An 18,990-nucleotide genomic window follows, 5' to 3' on the forward strand; every position below is an offset into this window, starting at 1 on the left:
CTGGAGGCAGGAAACATGTTTCCGCTGATGGGTAAGTGCTGAACCAGAGGACACAGCTTAAAAATATGGGGTAGACCATTTAGGACAGAGATGAGGAGAAACTTCTTCACCCAGAGAGTGGTGGCTGGGTGGAATGCTCTGCCGCAGAGGGCAGTGGAGGCCCAGTCTCTGGATTTATTTAAGAAAGAGTTGGATAGAGCTCTCAAGGATAGTGGAATCGAGGGTTATGGAGATAAGGCAAGAACAGAATACTGATTAAGGATGATCAGCCATGGTGGTGCAGCCTCGAAGGGCAGAATGGCCTACTCCTGCACCTATTGTCTATTGTCCATTGTTGGCCCTCAACGAGATATTTAACAAGTGCTAATCCCTGCCAGTAGCCGCTGTCAGATGAGAATCTCACCACACCACTTGTGAAAATATGAATGAGAAGATCTCGACGTTGAGCTGGGCCTTGTTACTCTTGTGGTCTGATTCTGCCACAAGTCTCTCTATAGGCCACATTACTCCCATTTGTATAAGATTCCGCCCACTAGTGGTGTTAGTCTATTATCATCAGAGCAGAGCAACACTTCATCCCAATTTAGCCGTCCACTAATCCTTGCTTTATAAGGAACAGGTGGAAATTCTACTAGAACAAGAGAGCCCAGAAAATCCTGGAAACCGCTGAGACCTGGCACAGTCAAGTCTCATGTTCTTTCCGGTGGATTCCACCAATAAGTAACAGGTTTCAGCTACATATAAATCCCAGTGAAGCACTGGAAAGTTTGGAGACTATTATGTTTAATACCAGATGTAAATAATATTACGTGAATGTAAGTTATAGACATACAAGTAGATTACGCAGATTCTCAAGCCTATGCTGCTATTTAATAAGATTTTAACTGAACTTCTGTAGCAACCGCATGTGGTATTGCTATTTTCTGATACCTTTAGTGCCAATAACACGTCAATCTTACTCTTGAGTACCTTCATTGACTAGGCATCCCCAGTCTTTGGTGGAGAATCTCAAAGGTTCACAATTTTATCCTTTTGAGTGGATAGAGGTTTCCTTTTCACATTTCTGAGTGGCAGGGATACTGGTGAGTGGTAAACAAATGTGTGTTACAGTGCAGATATGTAACAGCTATCATGTTAATGCTTCAGAACTACTTCCAATTTTGTGGCAAATTCCACGGCATAATCAGCAGGTAATAAGTTACTTGGCTGTGAGCTGGAATTTATGTGGTTCTTTGAACAGTTAGTTGACCTCTGTGTGCTGGGTCCTCCCTAACAGCTGAGTAAGGGTTATGATTCGGAGATGCCGGTATTAGACTGGGGTGTACAATGTTAAAAATCAGACAACACCAGGTTATAGTCCAACAGGTTTAATTGGAAGCACTAGCTTTCGGAGCGCCGCTCCTTCATCAGGTGGTTGTGTGTGTAGATGACCATAAAATGACATTAGCAACGTGGGCAGAAAAATTGTTCAGCCCCCATGAAGGTATCAGTAAAGGAGATTGAAAGCTATCAAACAATGTTTGGTAATATGCTTTGTTATTGACTTACATTTATCTGGGGTAAAACTGTTTATATTTACTCCAAATATGGATTCTTATCTGTTGTAATTGCTAAGACAATCAAGACATTGTTCCCACATCCTTGTGGGATTTACACCACATCTTCAAAGAAAGACATATAATTAGTTACAAAAACCTTTTTTAACACTTCCATTGTGTTTGTCATATAAATTACAGCCAATTCTTAATGCCACATGTACAATCTGTCACCCTGTTATTATTATTTCTTGTAGGAAGAAAATGAAATCCTTCTTTGAAGTCTGGAGAATAAATGAAGGGAAAGAACTGATGGACTGGGTGATGGTGAATAAATAGAGATTACTTGTTCCTGTTTTTTAAAATAAATACATGGATATGAGATGCTGATCTCCTACTTGTGTGTGTTTGGTTTCAAGGGAAACTTGGGATTTTGCTTCACACCCATTGAAAGAAATACTCAATTGCACTGTCCTTGTAGGTAGTTGTACTCTGTCCCAGCTTTGTTCTTATTTACATTCTCCATGTAAATCCTACAATACAAGATAAATATAGGTAAGGAAGTACAATTAACACATCTGGGCTCATTCATCCAGCAAAACTACTGCGTCCTCATTTCGTTCATATCATCCAACCATTTCTGAAATGATTTATAAGGCTTTTTTTGCCTTTACTTGCACTGAAAATGGAATAGATGTGTATAAAGAAAATTCTGATGTCACTGATAAATTTCAGCAGTCTGAACAGTGCTCATTGCCTTAAATCATACAGTCTTGACATGTTTTTATAACCTTTGGCCAATTTTATAAAGGTGTTGCCAGAACTTTTGTCTTGGAAAGAATCCCTAAACATCAATACAGACCACACTGTTCAACGCAGGATCCAGATTACATTTTGTACCTTTTCTAAATAAGAGAAGCTACTGATTCCCTTTCCCCTCTGCTCGGCTTTTGCTTCCTAAATGCTGTGAAGTTGAAATAAAGCAAACTTTTAAAATAAAATGATGAGTTGGAATAAAGTTATACCATCATTCTTCCTTTATTGCTGCTTGTACAGAGAGCTAAGAAAACAGGACTGTGTGAAAGCCTGCTGCTTTTTAATGGGAATATTATGTTTAACTTGTGCATTTTGTTAGGAATCAGGGGAAAAAAAAATCGTGTCTGCCTAAAAACTAATTGTGATACTGTGTTAAATTGGGAAAAAAAAGAACAATTTGTAACCAGTGTAATGTATTGTAAACCAGACCAAATAAATTATAATTTTTTTTTGAATTACTGTTGTTACTGCAATAGTAACAAATTATATATTTCTTTGATATTGCCATACTTTATGAAGGTAGAAACTACTTTCCACTGTGTCTCAGTGGAAACTAACTAGATTATTCCGGAACCTAGTCGTCCCCTATCACCTGGGTTTTAGTGAGCCATTTGACTATGAGGGCCACTGCTATCATATCCACACATTGCTTCACACAATATTTACAAGCATTGAGTTCCAGCGGTTTGATCAGTAGCAGCCAGGATTATATGAACTCTCAACAAAAAAACCAAATGAACCGCAGATGTTAGGAATCAGAAACAAAAACAGGAATTGCTGGAAAAACTCAGCAGATCTGGCAGGATCTGTGGAGAGAAATCAGAGTTCAAGTTTCTGGTCCAATGAACCTTCCTCAGAACTGCTCTGAAGAACGCTCACTGGATCTAATGTTAACTCTGATTTCTCCCGGAGTGGGCGCACTGAAGGGAATTCACACTTGTCCCAACTAAAATCAGAAAAAAATTAAAAATATTCAGATAATCAAGACAGCTTCTGTAGAAAGATAAACCAGATTAATGGATGGATTTTCCCAGGTTAGAGGAGGTGGGTTTGGATGTGTACAGGGAGCTAAATTGCTCGCAATTGACATTGAGTCTGAATGTCACCCACTCTCTGGGTTAACCAGGGTGGGATTGAAAGTGAGCACTATCTATAGGATCTGTTGGGAGACCAGTTAGGAACAGGATTAGGCTAATCAGCCCATCAAGCCTGCCTCTCCACTCAAGATGGCCACGGCTGATTGCACACTTCCATGTCTATTACTCACCCCATCCACACAACCCTGTATGAACTGGTAATCAGCTATCTATCAATCTCTGCCAAAACATACTCAAATGTTGAACTTCCACAGTCTTCTGAAGTAAAGAATTCTGAAGATTCACAACCATCTTCTTATCTCAGACCAAATTCCTCCCTTATTTGTGGTACCTGGTTCTAGACTCTGCAATCGGGGGGAATATCTATTGTGTCTATCATTGAAACTTGTGAAATATTTAAAATGAAATCACCACTCATTCTCCAAAATTATAGAGAATACAGGCCCAATTTGTCCAATTTCTTTCAATAGATGAGTCCACCATCCGTGAAACAAGTCTTATGAACCTTTGCACTCCTCTGTGGAAATAATATCTTTGCTGAGATAATGAGATCAAAACTGCATAAAATACTCCAGGTGTGCTCTAACTAAGCTCCCAGACAATTGAAGCAAGACTTCACTACTTCTGTCCTCAGATTGTGATACATAAAAAGCTGATTAAATCTTGCTTGGGGACCTGGATCTTAACCTGTCAGCAAATTACCAGCTGTCCAAGGTGAATACACAGAGGAGAGAACTCAAGTGAAACTGACATGCTGGGCAGCTTTTGATCAGTGAAACTGAAGAGCTCTAGCCATGATCATTCTGAAGCTGTTGGTCATAGCATTTTCTCTGAGTGCTATCATAGCTTCACAGGTGATTGCTGACCTTTTGGAAGGCACTCCACCTGTCTAACCCGTTGCTTGACTCCCCTTCAGCTGGATATCCTTGCTGCCAGCCTACGCTATGAGATGGATGCTTTGCTTGTCCGACGAAGGACACCAGGAGAAAGGTAATCAACATGAGGTGCCACCTGCTCAGCCACACACCAGAATACAGGACTTGGATAAATATAAAGTTCATCGCCATGGTAGCTCAGTGGTTAGCGCTGCTTCCTCACAGCGCCAAGGACCTGGGTCCAATATCCGCCTCGGGCGACTGCCTGTGTGGAGTTTGCATAGTCTCCCAGTGTCTGTGTGGGGTTCCTCCAAGTGCTCTGGTTTCCTCCCACAATCCAAAAATGTGCAGGTCAGGTGAATTGGCGTGCTAAATTGCCCATAGTGTTCAGGGATGTGTAAGTTGGGTGTATTAGTCAGGAGTAAATGTAGAGTAATAGAGTAGGGAAATAATGGGTCTAGATAAGTTACTCTTCGGAGGGTCACTGTGGACTCGTTGAGCCTAATGGCCTGTTTCCATACTGGAGGGATTGTATGATTCTTGCTGGCAGGAGGCAAGACTCCAACACATAGTGTAGTATAAACACAGTTCTCAGAAAGTACAGCCTCAGCACAAGGGGTTGATCATTTAAGACTGAGCTTTTTTAAAGATAGATTAGATTAGATTAGATTACTTACAATGTGGAAACAGGCCCTTCGGCCCAACAAGTCCACACCGACCCGCCGAAGCGCAACCCACCCATACCCCTACATTTACCCCTTTAACCTAACACTACGGGCAATTTAGCATGGCCAGTTCACCTGACCCGCACATTTTTGGATTGTGGGAGGAAACCGGAGCACCTGGAGGAAACCCACGCAGACACGGGGAGAATGTGCAAACTCCACACAGTCAGTCGCCAAACTTTAAGAAAGCTGAGAACTTTCTTATTCAAAGGATATGAACATTTGGAACTACCTGCCCAGAGAGGGGGATGCATTGTCACTGAACATATTTAGGCTCCCTCACCTGGAAGCTGTGTGTTTGGGCCCTTGAATGCTGAGGACAGAGGAAGTAAACTGGCAGGGGTTACGCCATCTGCGGTTGCAGGAAAAGGTGCCATGGGGCTTTGCCTGGGGAGGGAGGGAGGAGGTTGGTGGTGGCGGTGGTGTTAGGAGTGAAGATGGAGTGGACCAGAGTGTCCCGGAGGAAATGGCACTTATGGAATTCTGACAAGGGAGGGGAGGGGAATATGTGTCTGGTGGCATCTCGCTGGAGGTAGCATGAAATGGCGGCTAATGATCCTCTGGATGTGGGTGTTGGTGGGATGGTAGGTGAGGACAAGGGGGCCCCTATCACTGTTGTGGGAGGCAGGAGAAGGGATGAGGGCTGAAGTGTGGGAAATGGGTTGGACCCAGCCAAGTGCCTTGATAACTGCGGTGCTGGCGAATTTGACTTGATTTTTCGTTGTCATTGAAAAATTTTGTACATTGAAAAATTTTGTTTTGCCAGCAGCTCAGGCAGATCATTAGCAATTAAGGGCATACAGATTATAAAGTGCTTAGACAAAGCGAAGAATATAAGGTTACGGCTGCACCGGAGGTGAAAAAAGCAAGATCAACATTGGCAACATCAGCATTATTTGAAATTAGATTCATTCAGCAGTCTAATAACAACAGGGAAGAAACTGTTCTTGAACCTGTTGGTGCATATGTTCAAGCTTCTGTACCTTCTGCCTGGGAGGGGTCTTTGGTGATGTTGGCAGCCTTGCCATGGCAATGAGAATTGTAAGTGGAATCCATGGATGGGAGGTTGGTTTCTGTGATGGTCTGGACTGTGCACATATCTTTTTGCAGTTTCTAACCCTTGGTTGAGGAAGAAGGTGGACGTTTCGAGGTCCCTTGTCAAAGTTGGCATCATCAGAACAGGTGCAACAGAGACAGAAGAACTGGGAGAGTGGAACAGATTCTTTACAGGAAGCACCTTACAGGGTGAGGATGCATGATCAAGGTAATTGTGGGAGATTGTTGGTTTATAATGGTTATTGGTGGTTGGCCTATCCCCAGAAATGGAATCAGAGATGATGAGGAAGGGAAGGGAGAAGTCTGAGGTAAACCAGGTGCGGGTGAGAACGGAGTGGAAATTGGAAGCAAAAGCAATTAACATTTTCCAATTCTGGACAAGGGAAGGAAGCAGCACTAATGATGTCATCAATATACCAGAGAAAAAGTTGTGGGTAGGGATAGGAGTAGGACTGGAACAAGGAATGTTCTCCATATCCCACAAAGAAGCAGGCATAACTGGGGCCCATGTGGGTACCCAAGGCCACTCCTCTGACCTGAAGAAAGGAGAGGAGTTAAAAGAGTGAGAACAAGCTCAGCCAGGCAGAGGAGGAGGCTGGTGGTGGATGGGGACAGTTCAGGCCTTTTTCCAAGAAGAAGTGGAGAGCCCTGAAACAATGCTGGTGAAGGACAGACGTATAAAGGGATTGTATGTCCATAGTAAAGAGGAGGCGCTGGAACCTTATAAATTTAGTCAGGTTTCTGAACATACATTTTTCTTATTTTTGCCTAACAAGATATCACTCATCAATGTAATTCCAACAAGTTGCCGTCTTAATGGAGGCAGTCCAGAGAAGATCCACTTAGCTGCTCCTGGTTATGGTGGGACTGTCTTGAGGAGAAATTGAGTAGGCTGGACCAGTATTTATTAGGATTTAGAAGAACAAGAGACTATCTTATTGAAACATAAAGGCTTCTTAGGGGACTTGACAGGACAGATATTTTGCCCTTGTGGGAGAATCTGGAAACAGAGGGCCCATTTGAATAAGGCATTGCACATTTAAAACAGAGATGGACAGGAATTTCTTCTCTTGGAAGGTTGTGAATCTGTGGAATTTTTAACCACAGAGGGCTGATGATGCTCACTCATTAAGTATATTCAAGGATGTATCGGAAAGATTTTAAATCTTTATGAGAATCAAGGATTATGGGGAAAGGCAGGAAAGTGAGGGGGAGGGATGGTTAAGGATTATAAATTCAGCCATGATCTCATAGAATGTTGGAGCAGATTTGATACACTTGAATGGTCTACTTCTGTGCCTATGTATTATGGTCACCTTATGGCCTTAATGAGTATTTAAGGCATGTTAATGAATGTGAAACAGGTTCCCAACGAGGTTGGGAAGGCACACTTGCCTGAAAGGTTCAGGAAATGTATTACCGGACCTTACCCCAAGCTTGGGGAAGAGTACTTCATCTTTCAACTGGACACTTCTTGTCAACTCAACATTTCGTTCAGCAATTTTCGATTATAACCTCTGACTCGTTTATCTTTTGGGTTTATTTGCTTTCTTTTTCCTTTTCATCTCTCTTATTTTCTTTCCTTTGCTTTCAGACAGCAACTATTCAGGCCATGTAATTCACAGATGTCCTATCACCAATTATTTGCATTATTTAAAAAAAAACTTTATGTCATTTAACCTCTCCTGGCATCTGTGCTATCACAAACCTTCGCTTTTGTTCTTCTAAATCCTTTCCACTTTCTCACAGCTTATTACATTTCTAACTTTTCCCAGTTCTGGCAAAGAGTCGTACAGCTTTTGCCACAGATACTATCAGACCTGCTGACTATTTCCAGCTTTTATCTACAGAAGATCAGGAGTCATGACATGCCTCAGGTGGCTCAGGTTCTGATGGCAGTCATTGCTGACATCCATCATATCCTGCAACAAGACTTTCTTCCCTGTGAGGCAGGTCACTATACATTGCCAATGAGCAATATGTAGAAAGGTAGTTGCACACTAATAGTGTCACTGGACGAGTAATGCACAAACCTGAGCGAATGTCTGTAGACAAAAAGTTCGAATTCTATCAAGGAGATCAAATTTGAATTCACTAAAAAACTAGCCTAACGGCAGCTGTAACCATGGGGTAGCACAGTATTACAGTGGTTAACAGTGCTGCCTCACAGTGCCAGGGTCCCAGGTTCAATTCCAACCTCTGGGACTGTGTGTGGATTTCCTCTGGGTGCTCCAGTTTCCTCCCACAGTTCAGAGATGTAAGATGGATACAGGTTAGATGGATTGGCCATGCTAAGTTACCCATAGTCTCCGGCGATGTGTAGTCTAGGAGAATTCACCATGGGAAATGCAGGGTTACAGAGATAGGGTGGGTCTGGGTGGGATGCTCTTCAGAGGGTCGGTGAGAACTTGATGGGCCAAATGACCTGCTTCCATACTATAAACGTTCTATAATTCACTGTTAATTGTCATATAAATCCATCTGATTCAGTAATATCCTTTAAAGAGGGAAATATATTTAGTCTGGCCAATATGTGATGCTAGACCCATAACAATACGGATAACACTTAACTGTCCTCTGCGTAATTACTTGTGAGCAATAAGTGCTGGCCTAGCTAGCAATGCTCACATCCCATGAACTAATACAATGAAGTTGTCTGTCACTGGTGGGTCACACTGCATACACTCCTGAACAGAGGTACTCTCCCTGTCAACAATATGAAATGCTTTCCTAATGGGAGAAGGCAGAGGGCTATGAATATAACGTGTGGTGAGGATGGGGATATTTGTGGTGAGTGACTGTGAGGCATGGTTTTGATTGGGCAAGAGGATAAGCGTGAGCCTGGGGATTGGCTGTTGAGATTGGGATGTGAGATGGCCAGAGAAAGAGGAATGTGCAGAGTGATTTGTTCTGAGGAGATCAGTGAAAGAGAAAATGCTGGAGAGGTCAAGGATACAGGGTTTGGTGCCTGAAAGTATTGCACCGCTCACCTTTCTTGCCCTCTTGAAGTCCTGGATCCTCTTGAACAGTTTACAGGTTTTGGAGTGGCTATATCTCTGCTGCTGACTTCATCTCGATTTCCATCCAAGTCTTCCTCTCTTTGGGGAACATCACGTGAATGCAAGCCCTCAAATTTCACAGCAAGCAGGCATGAGAGATATCAGGAATAACCTTCCCAGTTCTCCACTACATTCCTATGGTTGAGAGAGCCTCAAAAGTCCAAATGGTGTTCAGCCATTATAAGCATTCCATGGTCTTTTTGATTAGGAATCCTTCTTTGCCCATATAAACTATCTTGATTGATCAGTCTAGTAACCCCAGGGGGGCATGTTAACATCACAGCTCAGCTAAAGATCTTCAGCCAAGCCTGCGCCAACTGACAATAGGTTCCCAAATTACAAACCATCTTGCCATTTGGCACAAGTAGGGAAAATTCCACTTAATATTTGTGTTGATGATGTTTTTATCAGAACTGAGAGAAATTTGAGATTAGTTGACTCAGCATAGAGTAAACATGGACTCAAATCAACAGCAAAGAGGAATTTGCAGTGATCGTGTTCCTGTGTATCTGCTGTCCTTATCCTTTGAGGCGTTAGTGAGTTTGGAAGTTGCTAGCTTAGGAACCTTGATGAATTGAAGGCAATTGCATCACTGACTTTAATAAACTTCAGGTTGAGCCATCAGACGGAAGTCGAGAGTGTGTTGCTGGGAAAGCACAGCAGGTCGGGCAGCATCCGAGGAGCAGGAGAATTGACATTTCATGCATCAGCCCTTCATCAGGAATGAGGCTTGTGGAGCAGGGGGCTGAGAGATAAATGGGAGCAGGGTGGGGTTGGAGGGAAGGTAGCTGAGAAAGCAATAGGTGGATGAAGGTGAGGGAGAAGGTAATAGGTCGGGGAAGGGGAGTGATGGACAGGTCTGGAGGGCAGTGCTGAGTTAGAGGCTTGGGACTGGGATAATGTAGGGGGAGAGAAAATGAGGTAGCTGTTGAAATCCACATTTATCCCATGTGGTTGCAGGGTCCCAAAGCAGAATATGAGGTGTTCTTTCTCCAGGCGTCAAGTGGTAGCGGTTTGGTGGTGGAGGAGGCCCAGGACCTGCATGTCCTTGACAGAGTGGGAGGGGGAGTTGAAGTGTTCAGTCACGGTCGGTGGGGTTGGTGGGTGCGGGTGTGCCAGCAACGTTCTCTGAAAACGATCCGCAAGAAGGCGTCCTGTCTCCCTGATGTAGAGGAGACCACACTGGGTGCAACGGATACAGTAGATGACATTGGTAGAAGTCCAGGTAAATTTCTGTTGGATGTGGAAGGATCCTTTGTGGCCTTGGACGGAGGTGAGGGGAGTGGTGTGGGCACAGGTTTTGCACTTCCTGCGGTGGCAGGGAAAGGTGCCAGAGTCGGGTGTGGGCTAGTAGGGGTGTGGACCTGACGAGGGAGTCATGGAGGGAATGGTCTCTCTGGAACGCTGATAGGGGTGGGAACAGAAATATATCTCTGGTGGTCAGGTTCGTTTGGAGGTGGCGGAGGATGATGCGATGCATGCAGAGGTTGGTGAGGTGGAAAGTGAGGACCAGGAGTTTGGCCCTTGTTGCGTTGGGAGGGATGGGGTACAAGGGCGGTGGTGCATGAAGTGGAGGAGATACACTGGAGGGCATCGTCAACCATGTGGAAAGGGAAGTTGCGATCATGGAAGAAGGAGGCCATCTGTGACTTTCTGAGGTGGAATTGGTCATCCTGGGAACAGATGCGGCGGAGGCAGAATAAGGGATGGCGTTTTTACAGAAGGGAGGGTGGGAGTCGGTGGACTTGTAGTAGATGTCCTTGGTTAGTTGGTCGCCAGAGATGGTGATGGAGAAGTCCAGGAAGGGAAGGAAGGTGTCTGAGATGGTCCAGGTGAATTTGAGGTCGCGGTGAAAGGTCGGCGGAGGCAGAATAAGGGATGGTGTTTTTACAGAAGGGAGGGTGGGAGTCGGTGGACTTGTAATAGATGTCCTTGGTTAGTTGGTCGCCAGAGATGGTGATGGAGAAGTCCAGGAAGGGAAGGAAGGTGTCTGAGATGGTCCAGGTGAATTTGAGGTCGCGGTGAAAGGTGTTGGTAAAGTTGATGAATTGTTCAACCTCCTCGTGGGAAATGAGATAGCGCCAATACAGTGCCCGACCTGCTGTGCCTTCCCAGGAACACAATCTGACTCTGATCTCCAGCATCTGCAGTCCTCACTTTTTCCCATCTGAAGGAATTCTGTGATTTGATTTGACTTGGTTGACTTAATGTCACGTGTACCTAAGTACAGTTTTACGAGCAGTACTGGCAGATCATAGTTAGCCAGGACATATGGATCATAGAGTGAGAAAAAAATAGTCAGAGGCATACAGGTTACATTGCACAGGGTGTGTGCTCGGCAAAATCAACATTAGCAAGATCAGCACGATTTGACATTAGAAAGGTCCATTCATCAGTCTAATAACAGCAGGAACGAAACGGTTCTTGAACCTGCTGGTGCATGGGTTTAAGCTTCTGTATCTTCTGCCTGACAGACGAGGTTGTAGGAGAGCTTTGACGGGGTCTTTGGTGATGTTGGCAGCCTTTCCATGGCAACAAGAGGATCCAGTTGAAGAGGGCAGAGCTGAGATTTAGGTCTCGGAGTCCATGGATGGAAGGTTGACTTCTGTGATGGTCTGGGCTGCGCACATAACCTTCTGTAGTTTCTTACAGTCCTGAGCAGAGCAGGTTGTTATGCACCCGGACAGTATGCTTTCTATGGTGCATCTGTAAACATTGGTAAGGATCCTTGTGGACATGCCAAATTTCCCGAGCTGCCTCAGGAAGAAGAGTATTGTGCCTTCTTGACTGTCGGACCTATATGGGAAGTTCAGGACAGGCTGTCGGTTAACGTCACTTTTAGTAACTTGATCCTCTCCACCCTCAACTTCAGCTCCATTGATGTAGATTGGGGGGTGGGCGGGGGGGGGGGGGGGGTGCCTTCTCCTCCCTTCTTTCTGAAGTTAATGATCAATCCTTAGTTTTACACCATGTCACCATGGTGACATCCTTTCTATATTCTGACTCGTCATTGTTTGATATCCGTCCTACTAAGATGGTGTCATCAGTAAACTTGTAGATGGCGCTCGTTTGGAATTTGGCAACACAGTCATGGGTGTGCAGGGAGTACAGTAGGGGGCTGATGACGCATCCTTGGGGTGGTCTCCAGTGTTGATTCTTATTGTGGAGGAGGTGCAGTTATCTATCTTCACTGATTGCAGTCTGTGGGTCCAGAAGCTGAGGATCCAGTTGAAGAGGGCAAAGCGGAGATTTAGGTCTCGGAGTTATGAGATCATTCTGGCCAGGATAATGGCGGTGAAGGCAGAGCTGTAGTCAATGAGCAGGAGTTTGATGTAGGTGTCCTTGTTGTACAGGTGTTCCAGGGATGAGTGCAGGGCTAGGGATACGATGTCCGCTGTGGACCTGCTACATCGGGAGGCAAATTGCAGGGGATCGAGGCAGGCTGGGAGACTGGAGCAGATGTGGGCCATGACCAGCCTCTTGAAGCACTTCATGATTTTTGAGGTCAGAGCTACTGAGTGGCAGTCATTAAGATACATTGTCTGTGCTTTCATAGGTACACAGGGGTGATGGCGGTCTTCTTGAAGCAGGTGGGGACTTTGGCTCGTAGGACGCAGAGGTTGAAGATACCGGTGAATACCTCCACCAGTTGGTCCAACAGGATCTGTGTGTTTGGCTGGGGAGTCCGTCTAGGCCCATCGCTTTCCTTGGCTGGACTCCGAAGAAAATTGATCTGACACCTGCAGCAGTGATAGTGGGCACAAATGCGTCTTAAAGATTTTAATTCACACAGTGCATTTCAACCTCAAGAAGTCCTAGAGTGGTTCCTGCCAATGAGGAACTCTATGAATTCTTGTAATTGTTGTAATGCAAAATGTTTAATGAAAATAGGCTGAAAACATTGCTCTGTTCAAAACAAATACATGCCCAGCTATTGCCTTCTTGCATGAGCCTGTGTTTGTCATTCTGTTTTCCAGTGAATACATTTGCCATTAGCAATGTTACTTATTTCTATTTATATGTCCATGCACCATGTGTTACTTATGGTTATACCAAACTGATTAATCATTAAGCAGATACTGAACGTAAGAGTTGAGAGTACTGACTTGCTGCCCTTCAAACTAGTTGCTGGCAACTGGAGATGAAATGCATTTAGAATCTGATAACATTACCGGAACCAGATCTGCAGCCTTAAAGAAAACCCCACTGGCACTGGGTAGCTACTCTGCACATTCAGAAGTCTGAATTAGGATCATGGTTAGCAAAACCAGTGCTGCTTTCCTGTGAGTAAGCATCCTGAGATATCCTCCAAAATAAGACGATTCTGTGACAAAGTGTAATTAGTTTATTCCTCCATAACCACCTGATGAAGGAGCGGCGCTCCGAAAGCTAGTGCTTCCAATTAAACCTGTTGCACTATAAGCTGGTGTTGTGTGATTTTTTTAACTTTGTACACCCCAGTCCAACACCAGCATCTCCAAAAAGTGAAATTAGTAATTCTTCTCAAAGTGGTCTAAATTACTGTTACACCATTTACACAGACCTCCATTCTGGATGGTACAGTTTTTCAGTTTCCAAATCACTTTAATTCATTATTTTACGAAGTAAATGAAGACTCTATAAATGAGAAAATTTCACTTCCACCTTGGCATCTCATTTAGTGTGCTTCAACTATATTGACTTCATGCCTGTTCCCAATTCAGTTCAGAAAAGGGGGTAAGCTGAAATTCATGCTATTGTCGTTCCTTCTTAATACACTTTATTGTGCAGAGCAGGTTTGAAAAGACAGACCTCCGACTGCAAAGACTGCCAAGGTCCTCCTGTAGGAGGATATTATTTCGGTAATGATGAATGAAATAGTATTCTAGCTGTTGCTTTTTCATACAATGACTCTTCTGCTGTAAGCCTTGGGTCTGGTTAGTGTGTGAATCCAAAGAAACTCTGACTTAGATTCTAATTCCATGTGATGAAATTTCATAAGCAAGTTTATCAAATGAGCTGTTCTCATTATTTATGCACATTAGCAGAGCCTCGAGTCACCATTGCCGCTCTCAAATACACAAATAGAATTCCAACTATATCATTATAATTAAACACCCCAAACTCTAAAGGCTGTCAGAAATTCGGGATGGATATTTACAAATAAAGGGAGAATTGGAAATGCTATCTGTCCTTATTCACTCATGAGATGTGGGTGACATAGGCAAAGACAACATTTACTGCCCATCCTTAGTTGCTTTTGAAAAGGTGATGGTGAGTGAATTTGCTGGGCCAATTCAAACATAACCATATTAGTGTGTCTCTGAAGTTATATGCAGTCCAGACCAGGTAAGAGCAGCAGTTTCCTTTCCAAAAGTAATTAGTAAACCAGGTTTTTTACAGGTGGCTTTACCTGTATCAGAAGGCTATGAGTTTGATGCTAATGTAAAGATGACCTTATCATCTAGGCCATCCTCTGATGCACTACTAAGGCTGTGCCACATTGCTCATGTTTCTGTCCTTCAAATTAGATGTTAAATCTAAACATTGAAAACTTAATGGGAAGGTGGTACAGTTGGTTGAGGTTAAATGGAATGAAAGATGGATTAGGCTCACTTTTTTATTTACTTGCGGGACATGGAGATCACTGGCCGGCCAGAATTATTGCCTGTCCCTAGTTGCCCTAGAGGAGGCGGTGGTGAGCTGTCTTCTTGAACTGCTGCAGTCCAGGTGCTGTAGGTTGACTCTCAATGCCATTCGGGAGGGAATTCCAAGAATTTGACCCAGTGGCAGTGAAGGAACTGTGAAATAATTCCAAGTCAGGATGATCAGAGACTTGGAGGGGATGCAGGTGGTAGTGTTCCCATGTACCTTGTCCTTCCAGATGGAATTGGCCATGTGTATAGAAGGTGCTGTCTAAGGATCTTTGATGAATTTCTGCAGAGCGCCTTTTAATATAAACTTGTCTTGGATTCCTGATTCATATCAACTATGAAATGACAAGAGTAAGATATAAGGTACAAATTAGAAATAATCATCAGTGATGGGACTAATTTACACCATGACTGGATATGGTTGACAGATCCACGCTGGATATAGAAGGTACATTCAAAGTTGATTGTGAAATTGGCATATTTGTGCTACAGATTGTATCATTTGGCCTTCACCTTTATTTCTTGGATGGTGTCTGACAGGTAAAGTGAAATGACTGCATGAATTTAAAGACCAACATGTGAAAGCAACAAGTGCCTAACATCTTCCCCTTCAAAACAATATGAAAGTAGCTATGTTACATAATCTTAATTATAAATGTGGCTCAAGGTAATCAAATAGAAACAAAGAGATTTTTAAAAATCTGTCTTTTCAAAGGAGTACATTGCAAAGTTGCAGTTACTGTTTCAAACAAAGAGCATGCTAGAGAAACTCAAGAGGTCTGGTCACATCTGCAGAGAGAGAAAAACACAGTTAATGTTTCTCTAACAGTCATACCGGATTCAACAGATCGTGCCAGACCAGCTACATTTCTTGAAAATTCTCTATTTATTTCAGATTTTCAGCATCCACAGTATTTTACTTTAATTTGAGTGCAGTTATTGTTTTCCTGGCTTATAGCTATTACACAAATTCATTTTGAACACTTGCACCTGTGAGAGGTTAGCAATTTAAGCATATTCATATGATTGTGTGAGATAACACCCAACATGAAATGCTTTTTGTCCCCTCAGCTTTAAATTACTGCCATTTTCTTGACAACAGCATTGAGACTTAGCTAACAAAATTCAATATTATTTGATATTTCTTTTAATGAGCATAAGATTTCCAGCTAAAGCACCTTCTGAACTGTATGCTGATCCAGTGGTGTCTCTTGATAGTTTGATCTGAAATAGTGAGGTGATCCTGCAAATCTATGAACCTTGGTGCAACCACCCTTAAAATAAGTGTCTGATTCTGGTCATCGTAACACAAGAAGGATGATGTAGTTATTTCTTTATATCAGGATTGTTAGAATGTGATTGCAGAAGAGATTACTTAAAGGCATATCAGATAAATATTTAAAGCTGCAAAAGATATTAGGTTATGGGGAGAGGTCAGGTAGTGGGATTAATATGGAACTAATTCTGTTTAACTTTGGAGAATAAAGCTGATGCAGCAGTCTAACCAAGAAACTCTGTCAAGCAGAAGGTTCCAGGGATCAGGTTGGGTGGAGATACAGAAGAAAGTAATTATTTCTATTTAAATCAGCAACACTTGCCCCCAACTGCTTCCAGGAAAATATGAAGCACAGGGTCCTCTGCCTGGTTCTGAGCAGCATGTCTTTATATCAATCATGGCAGAGCTTAAAATCCAGCAGTTTGGGAGACATATTCCAATTTCCTCTAGTCCTTTTGACCCAAGGCTTAGCAAGTGGCTGGTCTGCAAATAGAGTTCTCTAGGGTCATGCTAATAGGAAAGATTGTCTCAGTCCATGCCCTGGCTGAAGGTAAATCTACCCTCTAGAATGTTGTCTGTGAACTTGACTTAAATACAATTAATTTCTATTCTGAGTATTGTGAAAACAGTTAATGGAAGTCAGTTGGCACTGATTTCAGCCAATGCTCAATTTGTCTCCTTCCCTGTCTGCGACTTTGTTGATCACTTTCAAAAGGTAGAGTTAGCTGGCTTGAGATTTCTAGTTTGTTCTATTGCATTTATATCCTTGGGACCCTTAGAATAATACAACTCTGTATGTTGAGAAACTGCTATGGAAACCAGAAATAAATCATGAAGTTCCCTTAAGGTTTTATTGAAACAGGTGCTGGGATAAAGAAGGCAGAAAATGTTTTTAGGTTATGAATAAGCTGGACAAAAAAAGTAAAAGGAAAATAATTCAGCAGCAAGAATATCCAGAGAGCATGTTCAGTTTCCAGAAGTATGTTTCCTTCTCACTGCGTTACAACCTCTTTCTCATCAGGTCTCAAGTTTTGAGCAATGTTTTTGGCAGCAAGACACCTGTGTGAGCATTGTTTATTTTCTCTATTTTAATGGACTCACTAAATAAAATAGATCAATATTACAATGGTACTTGTTCGGATCTTGCAAGTTTAGTGTGTGGCCATTTGATGAATTGGCACTTCCAACAATTTTGACGATTATTGTTTTATACACAACAGAGAATTAAAGCTTTTCTTAAAAAAAAAAATCAAATTGCAGCCAAAGTTCAAAGTTTCTTTTCCACTGCCAAATAGCAAACTGATTTAAGAGTAAACTTAATGTTCCATTGCAGCCAGCTGGGTCCTGTTCTCAGAGAAAGTGTGGTTTGGAAAGAAGGAAGCAACGTTTTCTGTTACATATATTCCTGAGAGCAGTTCCCATTTCAAGCATCGAAGCTCTGAGTTTTATAGAATCATAGGGAACACAGACTGGATGATAATTCAATGACTTGAGAGTGTGGTGCTGGAAAAGCACAGCAGGTCAGGCAGCATCCGCGGAGCAGGAGATTCGACATTTTGGGCATAAGCCCTTCATCTCGACTCTGATCTCCAGCATCTGCAGTCCTCACTTTCTCCTGATAATTCAGTGACATCAGTGTCATCAGTGGAGATGCAAACTTGATGTCCACTTGGCCCTACATCCAATGCAAATAAAAACCTAGCCCATTATGTGGGGAAATTCAGGGCTGACCTTTGGGTGTTGCTGAGTTTGAGAATGGAAAGCGACCTGCAAGTTAGCTTCAATATTTCTGGGCAGTTAAATGGCAATACCAGGTAGTACATTGATTCTCCAATGTCTTCCCAGTGCTGCCATTTTCATACAATCCCTACAGTGTGGAAGCAGGCCATTCAGCCCATCAAGTCCACACTGACCCTCTGAAGAGCATCCAACTTTAGACTCACCCCATCCCTACATTTCCTATGGGTAATCCACCTAACCTATACATCCCTGGACACTGTGGGCAATTTAGCACGGCCAATCCACCTAATCTACACATCTTTGTATTTGAAAGGAAGCTGGAGCATCCAGGAAACCCACACAGACACAGAGAGAATGTGCAAACTCCACACAGACAGTCACACGAGGGTGGAATTGAACCCAGGACCCTGGCACTGTGAGATAGCAGTGCTAACCACTGAGCCACCCTCACCGTGAAGGTGAGTTTCTGATCAGTGGGGTTTCTCGTCCCAAGTGGCAGTCTGTCACGTGGCTCTTTAAGAGCCTTAGTAGGGCACTGAGAAGAGGTTGGCTGGGATTTTCCAACCTCCAACCTGACGGAGGGGCCAGTTAAGTACCTGGAGTTGGGCATCCAACAGCAAGACTAGAGGCCCACCTCACCTGTCCAGGGATGGTGCAGCTGAAAGCCTCCCTATTGAGGGATTCTCTGTACAGGTGTGACCTGGTTGCTTTATGTGTTTTCTCTTAGCCTCACTCCAATTTTCATCAAAATGCTGTCTCTCGGTTACTGACCTTTTACTGCAGGCTGCTACTTTCAAACTAGAATGCCTCTGATTGCCTCTGCAGTCTTAAGGGCCCACCTGCTGTTCAGCAAATAGAGAATCCCAATTCCACACTTATTAAGGGCATCCCTGTGAAATTATCAGATCGTTGTCTCTTTTCCTCTCAGAACTAGGAAACAGACACTTATGTTTCCAAACCCAATGTAAAGTTTCAGATCCCAAATGAATCTTTTATTTCTCAACGGAGACACAATTTTGTGTTTTTTTTATTGTTTCAGCTTTGCTTTCTCCTCTCCTGTTCTTTGTTTGGGATTTCTCTTTCATTTTCTTTCTTTTTTTGGAGTCTGCCTATCAGCAAGTGGTTCATTCATCCTTCTCTGCACTTACTATCAATCCTGAACCTATGACACTTTGGCA

The 18,990-nt window shown here is 43.1% G+C and overlaps 1 protein-coding gene across 3 annotated transcripts in view; it reads left to right on the forward strand.

Moving 5' to 3' along the window:
• The window catches only part of msh3 (mutS homolog 3 (E. coli)), a 281,339-nt gene extending 278,611 nt beyond the window's left edge, over positions 1–2,728 (forward strand). For all 3 annotated transcript variants that reach the window (XM_043708210.1, XM_043708215.1, XM_043708223.1), the window contains exon 24: positions 1,793–2,728. In XM_043708210.1, the coding sequence (XP_043564145.1) occupies positions 1,793–1,874 (82 nt within the window). In that variant the 3' untranslated portion in view covers positions 1,875–2,728. The remainder of the gene's footprint in view (positions 1–1,792) is intronic.
• The last annotated feature ends 16,262 nt before the right edge of the window (positions 2,729–18,990 follow it).

Source organism: Chiloscyllium plagiosum, chromosome 2, assembly GCF_004010195.1.
Source record: "Chiloscyllium plagiosum isolate BGI_BamShark_2017 chromosome 2, ASM401019v2, whole genome shotgun sequence".
In the NCBI taxonomy this organism is placed as follows: domain Eukaryota; kingdom Metazoa; phylum Chordata; class Chondrichthyes; order Orectolobiformes; family Hemiscylliidae; genus Chiloscyllium; species Chiloscyllium plagiosum.